Source organism: Anolis carolinensis, chromosome 2 (assembly GCF_035594765.1).
Source record: "Anolis carolinensis isolate JA03-04 chromosome 2, rAnoCar3.1.pri, whole genome shotgun sequence".
Lineage (NCBI taxonomy): Eukaryota > Metazoa > Chordata > Lepidosauria > Squamata > Dactyloidae > Anolis > Anolis carolinensis.
Window position 1 is genome coordinate 191863055 of NC_085842.1, and position 17075 is coordinate 191880129.

At 41.6% G+C, this 17075-nt stretch overlaps 1 protein-coding gene across 1 annotated transcript in view; it reads left to right on the forward strand.

Annotated features, from left to right (window-relative positions):
* The first annotated feature begins 364 nt into the window (after nucleotides 1-364).
* ap1m2 (adaptor related protein complex 1 subunit mu 2) overlaps nucleotides 365-17075 on the forward strand; it is a 37729-nt gene continuing 21018 nt past the window's right edge. The window contains exons 1-3 of the mRNA XM_062971403.1: nucleotides 365-522; nucleotides 7777-7933; nucleotides 13954-14021. Of these exons, the coding sequence (XP_062827473.1) occupies nucleotides 481-522; nucleotides 7777-7933; nucleotides 13954-14021 (267 nt within the window). The 5' untranslated portion in view covers nucleotides 365-480. The remainder of the gene's footprint in view (nucleotides 523-7776; nucleotides 7934-13953; nucleotides 14022-17075) is intronic.

The window sequence follows — 17075 nt, forward strand, 5'->3', positions numbered from 1 at the left end:
ATTCTATCTAAAACGATCCATGGACAGGGATTTTAACATTTTTTTTCACCAACAGCTAGTAAACTGGCTGGCGTTTCTGGGAGCTGTAGGCCAAAACACCAGTTGAGAACCACTGGTATACACTTTTTAATGGGCCAATGATAAAACCCAAATACTGTACAGACAATGACTTCGTCTAATGATCAATAATATTACAAATTACCCAACCTGGGCATTGCTGGGCACCTAAAGTACTAGAATGTTTTAAAAATGCAACTTCTGGCAAATTTGCTGGTGGTATCCCTCGTCCTCCATGGACCCCAGGGACAAGAAGAGCTGCCTGCCTCTCGTTCCTTTTCTGTCGGCAGATTCCGGCCGGGGCTCACCTTTCCTTTAAGGCGCCTGTCTCACCTGTAGGCGCCCTTCCCTCCTCACCTGGCTCAGGTGGCAGGCGACGGGGAAGAGGAAGAGGAGGAAGTTGCCAGCGTCGCCGCCGCCGCGATGTCCGCCTCGGCCGTCTTTATCCTTGACCTGAAAGGCAAGGTGAGTCCTTCGGGGGGGCAACGGGAGCGTGGAGCTCAGTCCTTGAAAACCTGAAAGAAGAAAACCTACAAAAAAGAGCCCCCTGCCTTCCTGTTTGCTGACCTTCCTTAGTTCCGGAAGCCCTCTCCCCAATCCTTGAAAGGGACTTAAAAGTGGCTCATATACTACACAAATGTTGGCCCCCTTCTATATTGCCATATAAAATCCAGACTGTCTGCTTTGAACTGGATTATATTGCAGTGTAGACTCATATAATCCATTTCAAAGCAGATCATGTGGATTGTCTGCTTTGATAATCTGAATTACATGGCAGTGTAGAAGGGGCCTGAGCCTGGATCCACCCTGGCCTACAATCCAGTTCAAAACAGATAATCAGGATTTTATATGGCAGTGTTAATTGGGCCTTGCACGCACTACAGTGGAATAAAATAGGACTATTCAATATAAATAATTAAAGCATTCAAAATAAAGTCATTCAAATTATTTTTAAAGACCCTACACACACTAGGCCATTTGTTTCTCCTGCTCAGTAAGGTCCTTTCTATGCTGCCATAACAAACCCAGATTATCTGCTTTGAACTGGAGAATATGGAGCATAAGCAGCCCTGGTGGCAAAGTGCGTTAAAGCGCTGAGCTGCTGAACTTGCAGACCGAAAGGTCCCAGGTTCAAATCCCAGGAGCGGCTTGAGTGCCCGCTGTTAGCTCCAGCTCCTACTAACCTAGCAATTCGAAAACATGCAAATGTGAGTAGATCAATAGGTACCACTCCGGCGGGAAGGTAATGGTGCTCCGTGCAGTCATGCCGGCCACATGACCTTGGAGGTGTCTACGGACAACGCCGGCTCTTCGGCTTAGAAATGGAGATGAGTACCAACTCCCAGAGTCAGACATGACTTAACGTCAGGGGAAACCTTTACCTTTACTTAGAATCTCACTTATCCAACATAAACGGGCCGGCAGAATGTTGGATAAGCGAATATCTTGGATAATAAGGAGGGATTAAGGAAAAGCCTATTAAACATCAAATTAGGTTATGATTTTACAAATTAAGCACCAAAACATCATGTTATACAACAAATTTGACAGAAAAAGTAGTTCAATAAGCAGTAATGCTATGTAGTAATTACTGTATTTACGAATTTAGCACCAAAATATCATGATGTATTGAAAACATTGACTACAAAAATGGCTTGGATTATCCAGAAGTTTGGATAAGCGAGGCTTGGATAAGTGAGACTCTACTGTAACTAAAGCATTCAAAATAAAGTCATTCAAATTATTTTTAAAGGCCCTACACCCACTAGGCCATTTGTCTCCTGCTCAGTAAGGTCCTTTCTATGCTGCCATAACAAATCCAGATTATCTGCTTTGACCTGGAGTATATGGCAGTGTAGACTCATTTAATCCAGTTCAAATTAGATAATCTGAGGCCCCTTCTACACAGAGAAATAAAATCCCACATTATCTGCTTTGAACTGGATTATATTGCAGTGTAGACTCATATAATCCAGTTCAAAGCAGATCATGTGGATTGTCTGCTTTGATAATCTGGATTACATGGCAGTGTAGAAGGGGCCTGAGCCTGGATCTACACTGGCATACGATCCAGTTCAAAACAGATAATCAGGATTTTATGTGGCAGTGTTAATTGGACCTTGCACGCACTACAGTGGAATAAAATTTAGGACTATTCAAAATAAATAAAGTCATTCAAATGATTTTTAAAGACCTTACATCCCCTAGGCCACATGTCTCTCCTGCTCAGTAAGGGCCTTTCTATGCTGCCATAACAAATCCAGATTATCTGCTTTGACCTGGAGTATATGGCAGTGTAGACTCATATAATCCAGTTCAAATTAGATAATCTGAGGCCCCTTCCACACAGAGGAATAAAATCCCACATTATCTGCTTTGAAATGGAATATATGACAGTCTACACTCAGTACCCTTCCAGACAGGTCCTATATCCCAAGATCTGATCCCAGGTTTTCTGTTTATCCCAGATTATCTGGCAGTGCGGACTCATATAATCCAGTTTAAAGCAGAAAACCTGGGATCAGATCCTGGGATATAGGGCCTGTCTGGAAGGGCCCTTAGATAACCAAAAGTTCAAAGTAGATATTGTGGGATTTTCTGCCTTGATATTCTGTGTTATTTGACTGTGCAGAAGGGCCCTGGATTGCTTTGATTATATGGCAGTGTAGATCCAGTAGACCCTGGTGGTGGCACAGTGTGAGCTGAGCTGCTGAACTTGCAGACCGAAAAGTCCTAGGTTCAAATTCCAGGAGCGGAATGAGTGCCCGCTGTTAGCCCCAGCTCCTGCCAACCTAGCAGTTTGAAAACATGCCAATTTGAGTAGATCAATAGGTACCGCTCCGGCGGGAAGGTAACCGGGCTCCATGCAGTCATGCCGGCCACATGACCTAGGAGGTGTCTACGGACAACGCCGGCTCTTCGGCTTAGAAATGGAGATGAGCACCAATCCCCAGAGTCAGTCACGACTGGACTTAACATCAAGGGAAAACCTTTACCTTTAGATCCAGCCAAAGACCCCTAATTGTTGCTGCCTCCCAATGCTCCTGTATCTTCCTCCCCATCTATTTGGTTCTCCTCCCATATTTCTTCAGGACTCAGAGTTGGAACAAGGTAAAATTAGGAGCCTATGGGTGCCTCAGGAGCCCCCGATGGCGCAGCGGGTTAAACTGCTGAGTCGCTGAACTTGCTGACCGAAAGGTTGTCAGTTCGAATCTGGGGAGCGGGATGAGCTCACATGCAAATGTGAGTAAATCAATAGGTACCGTTCCGGCGGGAAGGTAATAGCACTCCATGCAGTCATGCCGGCCACATGACCTTGGAGGTGTCTGAGGACAACACTGACCCTTCGGCTTAGAAATGGAGATGAGCACCAACCCCCAGAGCTGAACATGACTTGACCAGATGGATGCCTTTGCACTGTAGAATGAATGTAGTTTGATCCCACTTTAGCTGCCATGGTTGAGTGCTACGTGGAACCCTGAGAAATAGGGTTCTAGAGTTGGAAGAGACCTCAAAGGCCTTCCTGTCTGATCCTCCGCTATGTAGGAAGACCCAGGGCCCTTTCACACAGCCATATAACCCAGAATATCAAGACAGATAATCCACAGTTTCTGCTTTGAACTGGGTTATTTTGAGTCCACACTGCCATATCACCCAGTTCAAAGCAGATAATGTGGGATTTTATACAGCTGTGTGGAAGGGGCCCTAATCAAAGCACTCCTGACAGATGGCCATCCAATGTCTGCTTAAAAACCTCCAGAGAAAGGCTCAACCACATTCTAAGACAGCAACATACCCCACTGCCAAACAGCTCTTACCATCTGGAGGTTAGGAGCCCCCGGTGGGTGGCGCAATGGGTTAAACCTTTGTGCCAGCAGGATTGCTAACCTGAAGGTTAGATTGCTGACCTGAAGGTCGCAGTTTGAATCTGGGGAGAGCGTGGATGAGCTCCCTCTGTTAACTCCAGCTCCCCATGCAGGGACATGAGAGAAGCCTCCCACAAGGATGGTAAAACATCCAAACATCCAGACATCCCCTGGGCAACGTCCTTGCAGACGGCCAATTCTTTCACACCAGAAGCAACTTGCATTTTCTCACGTGGCTCCTGACAGGAAAAAAAACTCTGGAAGTTCTTCGTAATGTTTCAGTGTAATCTCGGGACCCTTCCAGACAGGATATGATCCCAGATTTTCTGTTTATTCCAGATTATCTGGCGGTGCAGACTCATATAATCTAGTTTAAAGCAGAAAACCAGGGATCAGATCCTGAGGTATAGGCCCTGTCTGGAAGGACCCTCTTTTCCTGCTGTTTGAATCTATTGCTTTGTGTGTGAGTTTCTGGATAAGCAGAGAACAAACTTGCCACTTTTCAATGTGACATCCTTTCCAGTATGTAAACATGGCTATCATGGCCACTCTCAGGTTCCTTCGATCCTGTCCTATATCACCGGATTTGATCCCAGATTATCTGCTTTGAACTGGATTATATGAGTTTAATTGCCATATAATCCAGTTTAAAGCAGATAATCTGGTTTTTATACGACAGAGTAGATGGTGCCTCAGTCATCTTTTCTCCAAACTAAACATATCAAGTTCCTTCAGCAACTCTTCTCCACCAAAGACTGTTGGTACCTAACCAAACTACAACTGCCATGATTTCATTGCAAGTAGGGTCAGATTGCAGTAAGTCTACAGTGCAGACACACTGTGTCTACATGTGCTTTTTTGGCCTCCCTCCTTATCACTAGGAAACATTTGCACTCCCTGGCACATTGTGTGTTGTATTAGTAGGGAGATGGGCTTCCAGTTCTGCTATGGACTGTACTGGGGCAGATATCTAAAAAGCTTGGCTTTTGCCAGATTATGCCTTGCTATCTGCAGAAGCTGGTTAAACCAGCTAGGTTGGTTAAAAAAGCTTGGAGCCGAGGGCTAGACCTGTAGCTCAAAAGCTCAAGTAAATCAGAGCCTTGGAAGGAAAAATATACAAACCTTGCATGGAGGTTTTGAAGGTATTTGGCCCTGCTGAACCCAGAAACTGCCTGCCACTATGGAGGAGGTGACGGCCAAGTTCAAAAATGTTGAATATTGGAAGAAGCATCTGCTGATGTAATGCATTTGCTGAGGGTGTGAGCAGAAAAGTTACCATTTCAGAAACCCAGATGATGAAGTGATCTAATTATAGCAGAATCAAAGTGAGATTAAAAAAGATTCTGAGCAGAATTCAGTTTGTTCCGAACTGGAATGTGGAGCATTCCAATGCTGTGCATATCTCTCCTTTGTTTTCCTCGCTGTGAAAGAATCTTTCTTTCTGCACATTGAGGTTAAAGCAACAACAATGACAGCATTGTTGAAATAACAGATGATGTGAGCTGAAAGCTCTCCAGCTTTAGTCTCAGGGCAGCAACACTTTGACTTGTGTGATGTTCACCAAGTCATACACATAGCACTACTTCTGTCTCCCGTGTGTTATGAGGATAACAGAAATACTGATAATTATCTATTGGGATAATGGAAATCCTGATCTGGGGCTGTGGTGGCACAACAGGTTAAACCTCTGAGCTGCTGAACTTGCTGACCGGAAAGTTGGTGGTTCAAAACCACGGGACAGGGTAAGCTCCTGCTGTTAGCTCCAACTTCTGCCATCCTAGCAGTTCAAAAACATGCAAATGTGAGTAGATCAATAGCTACTGCCTCAGTGGGAAGGTAAACGGTGCTCTATGCAGTCATGCCAGCCGCATGATCTAGGATTGTGCATAAAAGGTACAGGTTTCCCCTGACATTAAGTCCAGTCATGTCTGACTCTGGGGGTTGGTGCTCATCTCCATTTCTAAGCCGAAGAGCCGGCGTTGTCCATAGACACCTCCAAGGTCATGTGGCCGGCATGACTGCATGGAGCCCGGTTATCTTCCCGCCGGAGCGGTACCTATTGATCTACTCACATTGGCATGTTTTCGAACTGCTAGGTTGGCAGGAGCTGGAGCTAACAGCGGATGCTCAAGCCACTCCTTGGGTTTGAACCTGGGACCTTTCTGTCTGCAAGTTCAGCAGCTCAGCGCTTTAACCCACTTCGCCACCGGGGCACCTTAGGATTGTGCATACACAATCACAAAGGCAAACATTAAATGCCTAGAAACAATGGAACACAGATAAAGGTAAAGGTTTCCCCTTCCGGCTCTGAGGAGTGGTGTTCATCTCTGGCTCTGGGGGGTGGTGCTCACTTCCATTTCTAAGACGAAGAGCCTGTGTTGTCCGTAGACACCTCCTAGGTCAGTGGTTCTCAACCTGTGGGTCCCCAGGTATTTCGTCCTACAATTCCCAGAAATCCCAGCCAGTTTACCAGCTGTTAGGATTTCTGGGAGTTGAAGGCCCAAACATCTGGGGATCCACAGGTTGAGAACAATTATATTTTTCCATTATATGTTTCCATTATATGTTTCGAACTGTATTTGCACACCTATGAATGGGACAGCAGCAGTGAGGAACATGTGGCCCTCCAGATGCTGTTGGACTCCATCACCTATCATTCTCAGTCACCAAGGATGCTTGGGATGATGGTAGACTAACAACATCTGGAGGACTACACTGGTGCTCTGTAAAAACAAATTATGGGTAGAAAAGGAAACAACAGAGAAGGAACCATTGAGCTGAGCTGGTAGCAGGCAGAGGTTCCATAGCAGTTAATATTTCCCCCCGCCTCCCATCATATCTTCAAAAGACTTCCACTATTGGTGGACTTGTGCAAAAGCAAAAGAATTCTGGAAAGAAATACATAGGAATATACAGAGAACACTTCAAATTAAGATTAGTTTAGACCCCAAGTTGCTCCTCCTGGGTATGTATGACAACGTAGAGGAAAAAAATAAAGAAATCTTATTTAATTATCTGATAACAGCAGCAAGAATGACATATGCTAAGGGATGGAGGGAAAACAACAGTCCGGATATAAAAAACTGGTTTATTAAAATTTTGGAAATTATGAGTGCAGACAAATTAACATACTTATTATCGAACACTCAAGGCAAACCTAAAAAACAAACAGATTGGGAATTAGTTACAAACTGTTTAAGAACAGAGAACTGTGAAGTGATAATATAAAGGTACAATAGCCAAAGATAAAAGACTACACAACTGTCCTGGATTAAACACGAAAGGAGAGAATAATAATACAACAAACAAATAGAAGAGGAAATACAAGGGTATAGTTTATACCAAATGAATATGATACATAACAACACACATCTGATGGAAGTCAATTTTAATTATATGTGTAACTGTTAGTATTTAAGTGATGTTCTGATTTTTTTGTTTTTTGCTTTCTGTTTTCTGTTTCTGTCCTCTTTTTCTTTTTTCTTTTGTTTCCTGATGTAGGGCTTTGATTAATAGATTTCCCCTAACCTCCTATATATTTTTTCGTATCCCCATGTTATCCCCCTTCACTGTGTGTAATTGTCGATGTGATTCACACCCCTTGGCAAATGACTTTAATAAAAATTTATTTTTTTAAAAAAAGAAGATGATTTCTCCCCAGCTTCAGCTTTCCCTGCCTGATACAAGTCACTGATGAAACACCATGGATGACAGCCTTGTGTGTGATAAAGTTCTAAATCTACTCACTAGGAAGCGTGCAGTGGAAGGAGGTGGATGTGAGAGAGTGAGGAAGCCAATGTTACTTAATTTGATTGTAGCTATTGTGGCCTTTAATTACTCTCTTATTTCATAGCCACTGATCAGCCGCAACTACAAAGGAGATGTGAGCATGTCGGAAATCGACTACTTCATGCCACTTCTGATGCAGAAGGAGGAGGAAAGTGCCTTGACGCCGCTCCTGTCCCGAGGAAAGATTCACTTCCTTTGGATCAAACATAGCAACCTTTACTGTATCCTTTCAGTGCACAAGAGAATAGGGATTTATCTTCCACTTGTAGCCAAGTAAATAACAAAGTTGGGCTGTTTTTAATTGGTGTTTGCTCCGAGTCCACTCTGCTCTTGTGGCCCCTTCCACACAGCTGTATAAAATCTCACACTGAACTCAATTATATGGCAGTGTAGACTCAGATAACCAAGTTCAAAGCTTATCTGCATTGATATTCTGGGTTATATGGCTGTGTGGAAGAGCCTTGTGTTTGTTTAAAATCCAGGAATTTAACATGAAACTTCGCATACTCAACATTGGACTAACAACATTTGACTGTCTACCAGACAACTGTCTTCCTTTGCTTGTCTCGGAGGACAATTAACTACACATGCTGTCCTGTCCCCCACCCATGCTTTCACCCATCTGATGTTGGCTTGTAAAATTATTGGTAAAAGCATTTCCTTGTTGACATGCAAGAGGAACCGAGGCTGGATCTATACTGCCATATAATCCAGTTTCTGATCCAAGATTATCTGCTTTGAACTGGATTGTATGGCAGCATGAACTCAAATAATCCAATTCAAGGAATGTAATCTGGGATTTGAGTCTGGGTTATATGGCAGTGTAGATGCAGCCTGAGAGACTCTGCTCCATTTGATTCTATAGGAAACTGATGTTAACATTTCAGTTTAACACTGAAGTGCCTGAGTACACCTAGTTGTCCTTTTGTGTTTGGATGATGATGATGATGATGATGATGATGATGATGATGATGATAATAATAATTATTATTTATATCCTGCCATCTCCCAAAAGGGACTCGGGCGGCTTACAAATAGCACAACCAAAGTGCAACACAGAACACAGAATACAACAAAATTTGCAAGAAAATCAGTAAACAGCACCAATTAACATAAAATAACAACTAACAAGATTTACAGAAGCAACTCAGTTAAAGTTAAAAATAAGTAATAAAGCACAACAATAGATTATAGGTTATCATTAGTCAAGGCTACCTTGCTTCTGTCAAAACTCTGTTCATACACATTGCCCTGCCTTGTAATCATTCTCTGTCCCTGCCTTTTCTTTTAGTTGGGTAAACTGATCACAGATTCGGGGTTAGCTGTTTGACTATACAGTGGTTCCTTATTCTCTGCTGGGCTTTGTTTCCAGAACCCTCTATGGATACCAAAATCGATGGATGCTCAAGTCCCATCAAGTACAATGGGATAGTCAAATGGCATTCCTTATAGATAATTGATGATGATAGTAATAATAATAATAATAATAATAACAATAATACACTTTATTTATATTCCACCCTTCTCCCCTGGAGGACTCAGAGTGGATTACAGCTTTTACATACATAGGCAAACATTCAATACCTTTACAATCATAAATCTAGGTAGATTTAGGGGTCCTTCCAGACAGCCCTATATCCCAGAATATCAAGGCAGAAAATACCACGTTATCTGAGCGTGGACAGATAACCCAGTTCAAAGCAGATATGGTGGGTTATTCTGCCTTAATATTCTGGGATATATGGCTGTGTGGAAGGGCCTTCAGTTAGCTTTTGGAAGTTGATAGTTGAATTAATGGAGCCAACTGTACACCTCTCTCTCTTGAACCCGTGACACAAAAAATAACATCCCACATTCTGATTTTACTTGCCATGGGCCAAGTTGCATAACTCTTAGAACTGGATTATATTTCTGTATATCATTCATCTTCACTGGCATCCTTAAGACAGCACAAAGCAAAGGTTTCTGGTTTCATTAGAAAATCTAAGAAGTAAAACATCTTTTCCTACAAGAAGAATGGAGACTATGGGATAAATATTTTCAATGGTCTTTAGCTGGAATGATGCTGATGTAGCTTTTAACTTTTTTCAGGCTGTGTGTATATGTGTACATATATATATTCAGTGATTTATGACTGATTTGTTCATGTTTATGTGTTCAAAGCTGGCTTTTGATCTGCCTTTTGACCCTGCTAGCTAGCCAGAAATATCTGCAATAGCTGAGATGAAAAGCTGCTCTCATAGAGGAGACACTGTAAATTATATTGCAAAAACTGTTCCAAGGAAACTCAAAAGGTGCCTTGAGTTCAGTAAAATTAATTCACTTGTATTTTTCCTCACCATCACTATTCAGTTAATTTAGTCACAAGTGATAACAGATAACAGTAGTGATGGGTTACCGCAACAGCTGCAAGTGACAATGGCTATTCATAAAATCTTCTTTTGAGGAATGTCTGGACCCTTTTTAATAATAAAGCCATGATGCTGGAGAAAGTTGATAAGACAAAACATAAAAGGCATTTGCCGTTAAACAAAGCCCCTTCCAGACAGTTCCTATATATCAGGATCTGATCCCAGGTTTTTTGCTTTAGACTGGATTATATGAGTCCCCACTGCCAGATAATCTGAGATACACAGAAAACCTGGAATCATATCCTGGGATATAGGGCCTGTCTGGAAGAGCCCTGAGTAACTGCTATGGATGTTCTCAATTAATCCAATCTATGTAGTGGGGCCTCTGGTGGCACAGTGTGTTAAAGTGCTGAGTTGCTGAACTTGCGGACCAAAAGGTCCCAGGTTCAAATCCCGGGAGTGGAATGAGCGCCCGCTGTTAGCCCCAGCTCCTGCCAACCTAGCAGTTTGAAAACATGCAAATGTGAGTAGATCAATAGGTACCGCTCCGGCGGGAAGGTAACGGCGCTCCATGCAGTCATGCCAGCCACATGAGGTGCCTATGGACAACGCCAGCTCTTCGGCTTGGAAATGGAGATGAGCACCAACCCCCAGAGTCGGTCACGACTGGACTTAACGTCAGGGGAAACCTTTACCTTTACCTTATGCAATGTACACATAGGCTGTAAGAATCCTCGCCTAAATAAAATGTTTTGATCCAGATTCCGAACCCTGTACTCGTCCAGAGATGCTGGACTGCAATTCCTAGTATTCCTTGTCATTGAGTATATTGGCTACAGCTTCTGGGATTTGTAGTCTAACAAGGTTTGGAGAACTACATGTGTTTTAGTCCCAATTACAGCAAAGCTATTAAACCAATGAAATTTGCCTAAGTACTGATTTACCAAGCTCCCATTGGTTGGAGCTTATTAGGACTTCCACATGTTGGTGGATTGCAATTCCCATCATTCCTCAGCATTGGCAGTACTGACTGGTAGAGGTATAATGGGAGCTGATATGCAACAACAGCAGATTGAGTTCTGTATTATTCCTACCTCAGCCTTTCTATTCGCTTCAGCATTGGTTTTAGGTAAGAGTGCACTTCAAAGAAGCACCAGAAAAATGGATCCGGGCTTACAAAATGGAATCTTCATTTTCTACTCCTGTATACACCCACATGCACCCAGTATCTTGTCTCTCTATCTGAAATGCTGGCATATACTTAAACATTCCATGTTGCAAGCATGGATCTATATGCTTCCCTGTGACAAATGGGGTTGGGATTAAATGTACTTCAAAATGATGTAGCAACTTCTTCACTAACAGGAAAATGAAAATGAAACACAAGAAACTTGATCACTAGAATAATCTGAAAACAGGTTCTTCTTGTACTTCAAGGTTATAAATCATTCTTTCCAAAGCAGAGCACAAATTCCTCCCAGTAGATTGGAATACAGTGCCACAGATGGGTTCTTGCCCCTTTCAGACTCGCCTCTGTCCCCTTGTCTTTTCCAGACATAGGCTTCTTCTGCACTGCCATATAAAATCCACATTATCTGCTTTGAACTGGATTATATGGCAGTGTAGACATACATAATCCAGTTCAAAGCACATTATGTGGATTATCTGCTTTGTTAATTTGGAATATATGGCAGTGTAGAAAGAGCCTCAGTGCTCCCTTTCTATTGTCCCAGGCTCCTGCTTTTCACCCCTTTAGCCAGTATATATGGGAATGAGTGGGCATTCATTCAGTGAGGCAGTTGGCTAGAGCAGGGCTTCTTAAAACCTTTGCACTTGCAATCCCTTCCCACCTGAGAAATTTTAACATGATCCCAGTTACATCTGTGTGTATGTACGAGGGCTATCCAGAAAGTTCATGACGTTTTGGAATTAAAAATAAACAAAGTATAGGAGAAAACATTTACCATATTCAGTTGAAAGCCAGACCCAAATACTAGTTCTCACCATAGTCCCCAATGAAATCTAGGTAGTTATCATAGTGATAAAAGTGTTTGAAAAGCCCTCCCCCCCCCCCAAGATTCCCGCCTGGCTTGCGTCCTGAACCAGGCTGGCTTCCCTTCTCTCAGCTGTCAAATGGTGCGCTCAGCTTTCCACACGATCTTCCTCGATCGCTCTTCTGTTTTGCAGATGCTTGCAAGGAAGGTTTTTTGGGACAGGAAAGGTGTGCTTCTTGCAAAACCTTAGAAGAGCACCTTCTTTGCAAGCATCTGCAAAACAAAAGAGCGATCGAGGAAGATCGTGCGGAAAGCTGAGCGCACCATTTGACATCTGAGAGAAGGGAAGCCAGCCTGGTTCAGGACGCAAGCCAGGCGGGAATCTTGGGTGGGGGGAGGGCTTTTCAAACACTTTTATCGCTATGATAACTACCTAGATTTCAGTGGGGACTATGGTGAGAACTAGTATTTGGGTCTGGCTTTCAACTGAATATGGTAAATGTTTTCTCCTATACTTTGTTTATTTTTAATTCCAAAACGTCATGAACTTTCTGGATAACCCTCGTATATGTATGTGTGTGTATGTATGTATGTATATATAGGTAAAGGTTTTCCCCTGACGATAAGTCCAGTTGTGACCGACTCTGGGGGTTGGTGCTCATCTCCATTTCTAAGCCAAAAAGCCGGCGATGTACATAGACACCTCCAAGGTCATGTGGCCGGCATGACTGCATGGAGCGCCGTTACCTTCCCGCTGGAGCGGTACCTATTGATCTACTCACATTTGCATGTTTTCAAACTGCTAGGTTGGCAGGAGCTGGGTCTAACAGCGGGTGCTCATTCCGCTCCCGGGATTTGAACCTGGCACCTTTTAGTCCGCAAGTTCAGCAAACAACAAAGCCACTGAACCAAATCACACCAAATTTGGCCACAAAAGACATAGTCATCCAATCTATGTCTTTCAATAAAAAAACTGTGGCTGGGCACAGCTAGTAGCAACCGTGTTTCCCCGAAAATAAGACAGTTTCTTATATTAATTTTTGCTCCCAAAGATGTGCTAGGTCTTATTTTCAGGGAATGTCTTATTTTTCTATGAAGAAGAATTCACATTTATTGTTGATCAAAAAATGAACATTTATTATATACTGTACAGTAGTTGTCATCACAAACCAACATAACCAGACAAACTGTGAATCCTACCAAGAATTTCTTGTTACTACCATTATTTCCATGTACAACTGGTATGTACATTTACCAATCCTGCATGCTCTGGTGTTCTGTTTGTCAGGCGCTGGGCATGCTTCCAAACAAAAACTTTGCTAGGTCTTACTTTCGGCAAATTCAGCAAAACTTCTACTTAGTCTTATTTTTCAGGGATGTCTTATTTTCGGGGAAACAGGGTATATAAAGTAGGTATAGAAACCAAATATTTACTGATAGCAAATCAGCATTTGCAAGACATTCCAAATAGGTTGATCTTCCTTTTTATGAAGTACAGCTGAAGCATCTTCTGCAGAGTCCATTGTACACACTGCCAGTTGTTGCAAACAGATTTGTGTAAATGGGTGGCGTTCAGGAACTCTTTACTGTTGACAATTTTTTCAAGACCCCAACATTGAGCTTGGGGGCCCCATTTAGGATTGGAATCCACAGTTTAAGAAACCGGCCCCATCTACACAGATATATAAAATCCAGATTATCTGCTTTCAACTGGATTATATAGCAATGTAGTAGATTTATATAACCCAGTTCAAAGTGGATAGTGTGGATTATCTGATTTGATTATCTAGATTACGGTATATGGCAGTGTAGATCCAGCCACAGTGGGCTAGAATTCAGATCTACTGAAGTGAACAAAATGACTTTTTTAAACTGCTTCCTTGACCTTTTATGTAGTGGTAGCCCTCACCATGAAGAATGCCAATGCCTCACTTGTATATTCTTTTCTCTACAAAGTGGTTGAGGTAAGTGGCTGAACACATTTTAGAAACACGTGCTGCTTGTGTAAAGATATGTAGTGTTTTTGGTCTATGCTCTAGGGCAGAGCTTTCCAAACATTTTCGACATTTTCACATTTTAGACATGCATAATTTCATGCATGTTCTAGCAAACTGGAGGTTGAACCAAACCCCTATAAGAGATATAGACACATACATACATACATTGTCATAACAAAATGTATGGGGACACAATGTGTCTCTTGAAAATCTTTCATTTACATTTAAAAAAATATGACAATTTTTGTGTCAGGAGCAACTTGAGAAACTGCAAGTCGCTTCTGGTGTGAGAGAATTGGCTGTCTGCAAGGACGTTGCCCAGGGGATGCCCGGATGTTTTGATGTTTTTATCATCCTTGTGGGAGGCTTCTCTCATGTCCCCACATGGAGCTGGAGCTGGAGCTGATAGAGGGAGCTCATCCACGCTCTCCCCGGGTGGGATTCGAACCTGGCAGCTTTCAGATCAGCAACCCAACCTTCAAGTCACAAGGCTTTAATCCACTAAACCATCGAGGGCTCCTTATTGACTTATTGTTTGTTTCACATGGACTTAAGAGGTTTCTGACTACGTTCGCATGTGTAGTATTACTCTGCAAGAGTTCATTGTATCAGAGTCTTTAGGAAGGCCAAGTAAAAACAAAAATGATTACAGAAACTGGTGTTAAAAGTTATACATTATTGGGAAATAAATTTTAACTTTAAAATCTAAGTATTTGTGGTATTGAGGAAATGATACATTTCCAGATCTGATTTATTAGTTTCAGTCTCATTGGCCTTAATGAAAATATACATATGGAGTGACTGATATTTTTGCTGTTTGACTTCTTTCAGAACAAATAATGTTACATTTTTTTTAAAAAAAAAAATCAAAAATCTAAAATTTGAAATCCAATAAAAAGTATTTTGGTACAAATATAAAATGACTAAGAAGAAATGGTGAACTCAATAATAATAATAATACTGGCACTGAAAAAAATTCAGAATAGTTGCCAAGTAGTCAATCCAGGAGGAAGTTTTCATAGATGTATTGCCGTAATCTAGAAGGCCCTATCTGGATAGCAACAACTTTATTTATTGGAAGGGGAGGACTTCGTGGAGAGATATGACACGAGGCAGAAAGAGCAATGACCCCAAGCTGGGTTGTTCTTTAAATGTAACATTTAAATGAATTGTGCTCAGAAGTGGATCAGTAGACAAGGACTGGTGAGCTATATTATTTTTAGCTAACTGGTCAAAATGTGACCAGGAACCTTTAAGCTATTGATTGACAAACAACTATATCTTACATCTCATCAGTCATTCTATCAAGAAGCCTAATATAAGGGGTTAGATTAACCTCCAGTTTGCTAGTAAAACTGAATTGCTGTGTCATTAAACGATGCATATCTGAAATGTGTGTCGCCAGCATGAAAAGTTTGTTGTCAGGAAGAAGAGGGCAACTTCCAACGTCTGAATAAAACCCTAGATGTAGGGTATTGGACCTCTTGCAGAGTTTGGAAATATTTCAGATTGTGCTAGAGCAGTGGTTCTCAACCTGTGGGTCCCTAGGTGTTTTGGCCTATAACTCCCAGAAATCCCAGCCAGTTTACCAGCTGTTAGGATTTCTGCGAGTTGTAGGCCAAAACATCTGGGGATCCACAGGTCGAGAACCACTGGCCTAGAGAGAGATATGCATACTATAATCCAAGCAAATGTTTTTTTCTAAGTTCTGGCCTCATGATTATAATAAAAATACGTATCTAGAAACAGGAAGGTACTAGCTTAGGTTCTTTCCAGTTAGTCTCTGCAGTAGCAAGGCATTACTTATGTGATTCAGTCACTGTGCAGAGGCAAAGCAGAATGCTCTTCTATCACATGAAGCACAGGAAAGCATAATCTGCAGAAATGAAAAGCATTGGTATTGGCCTCACAGACATTTCTGTTGTTCGGGATCATTAACTATGAAATATTCTAGAAAGTTTATTTTTGATGTGGCTTGCCTCTCATTTTTACTTTATAATAAAAGGTGCCTGTCATCAAAAGGCTGGGCAATTTCAAGTAGAACTTGCACTGACCAAGGCTGAGACGGCATCTTGATTCAGCAATCACAAAGAAAACTTCCTGTCCCTTCTGTAAATCCTGGTGCATGCAAAATGAAAGCAATTAAATTACCTATATATGTGTCAAAGATCATTAAAACCAGACAGAACAAAGGAAAGTGCTTTCAAACTTTGGAACCAAACTTTCATTGGGGCCTGTTAAAATGTCACTGATGAATGTGTAAACATCTGAGTTCCCTCAAACCCACAGTAGGCAAGATGGCACTTTACGAACTGATGGCTGTTAGTTTTAACTACTGTTGTTTTAAAATTGTATTATTTGGATTTTAACCTATATGTATTGACAGGGATTGCTGTTCTAATTTTACATGACTTGTTTTATACTTTGTACTGTTTTTACCTGTTGTATATGTGCATCCTAGAGTGCCTTGTAAGCCACCCTGAGTCCCTTCGGGGAGATGGTGGTGGGATATAATAATAATTATTATTATTATTATATTATTATGACACAGCAAACAAGATAGATATGCTGGATTTCGTATCACAAAATCACAAGTCGAACACTTCCCAAGTGTCTAGGACTGTGTGATGTATTTTCGGATGATGCGTGCAGATCCCAGTAGGGTGGCCTTTTTCAGTTATTATTATTATTATTATTATTATTATTATTATTATTATTATTATTATTATTATTATTATTATTATTATTATGGCAGGAGAGCAGGGAATGTGGGAAATACAGAAAAATGCAGAAAGTTGTCCAGATATTATGATGGCATGGACTCTAACTTTGGCCCAGTCTCAAAATGGAGATTTTCTGGCTAGATAAATTCAGAAGATGCAACTGGTATAATGTTAATGTTATAGCCTCTGTTAATAGCAGAGGCTATTATCTGATCTCTAGAAATTTTTATCTACTGGAAGGCTTTAAAGAATTCAAAAGCCTCAAAATTTGGATAGAATTTTGGTTGATCCTTATTAA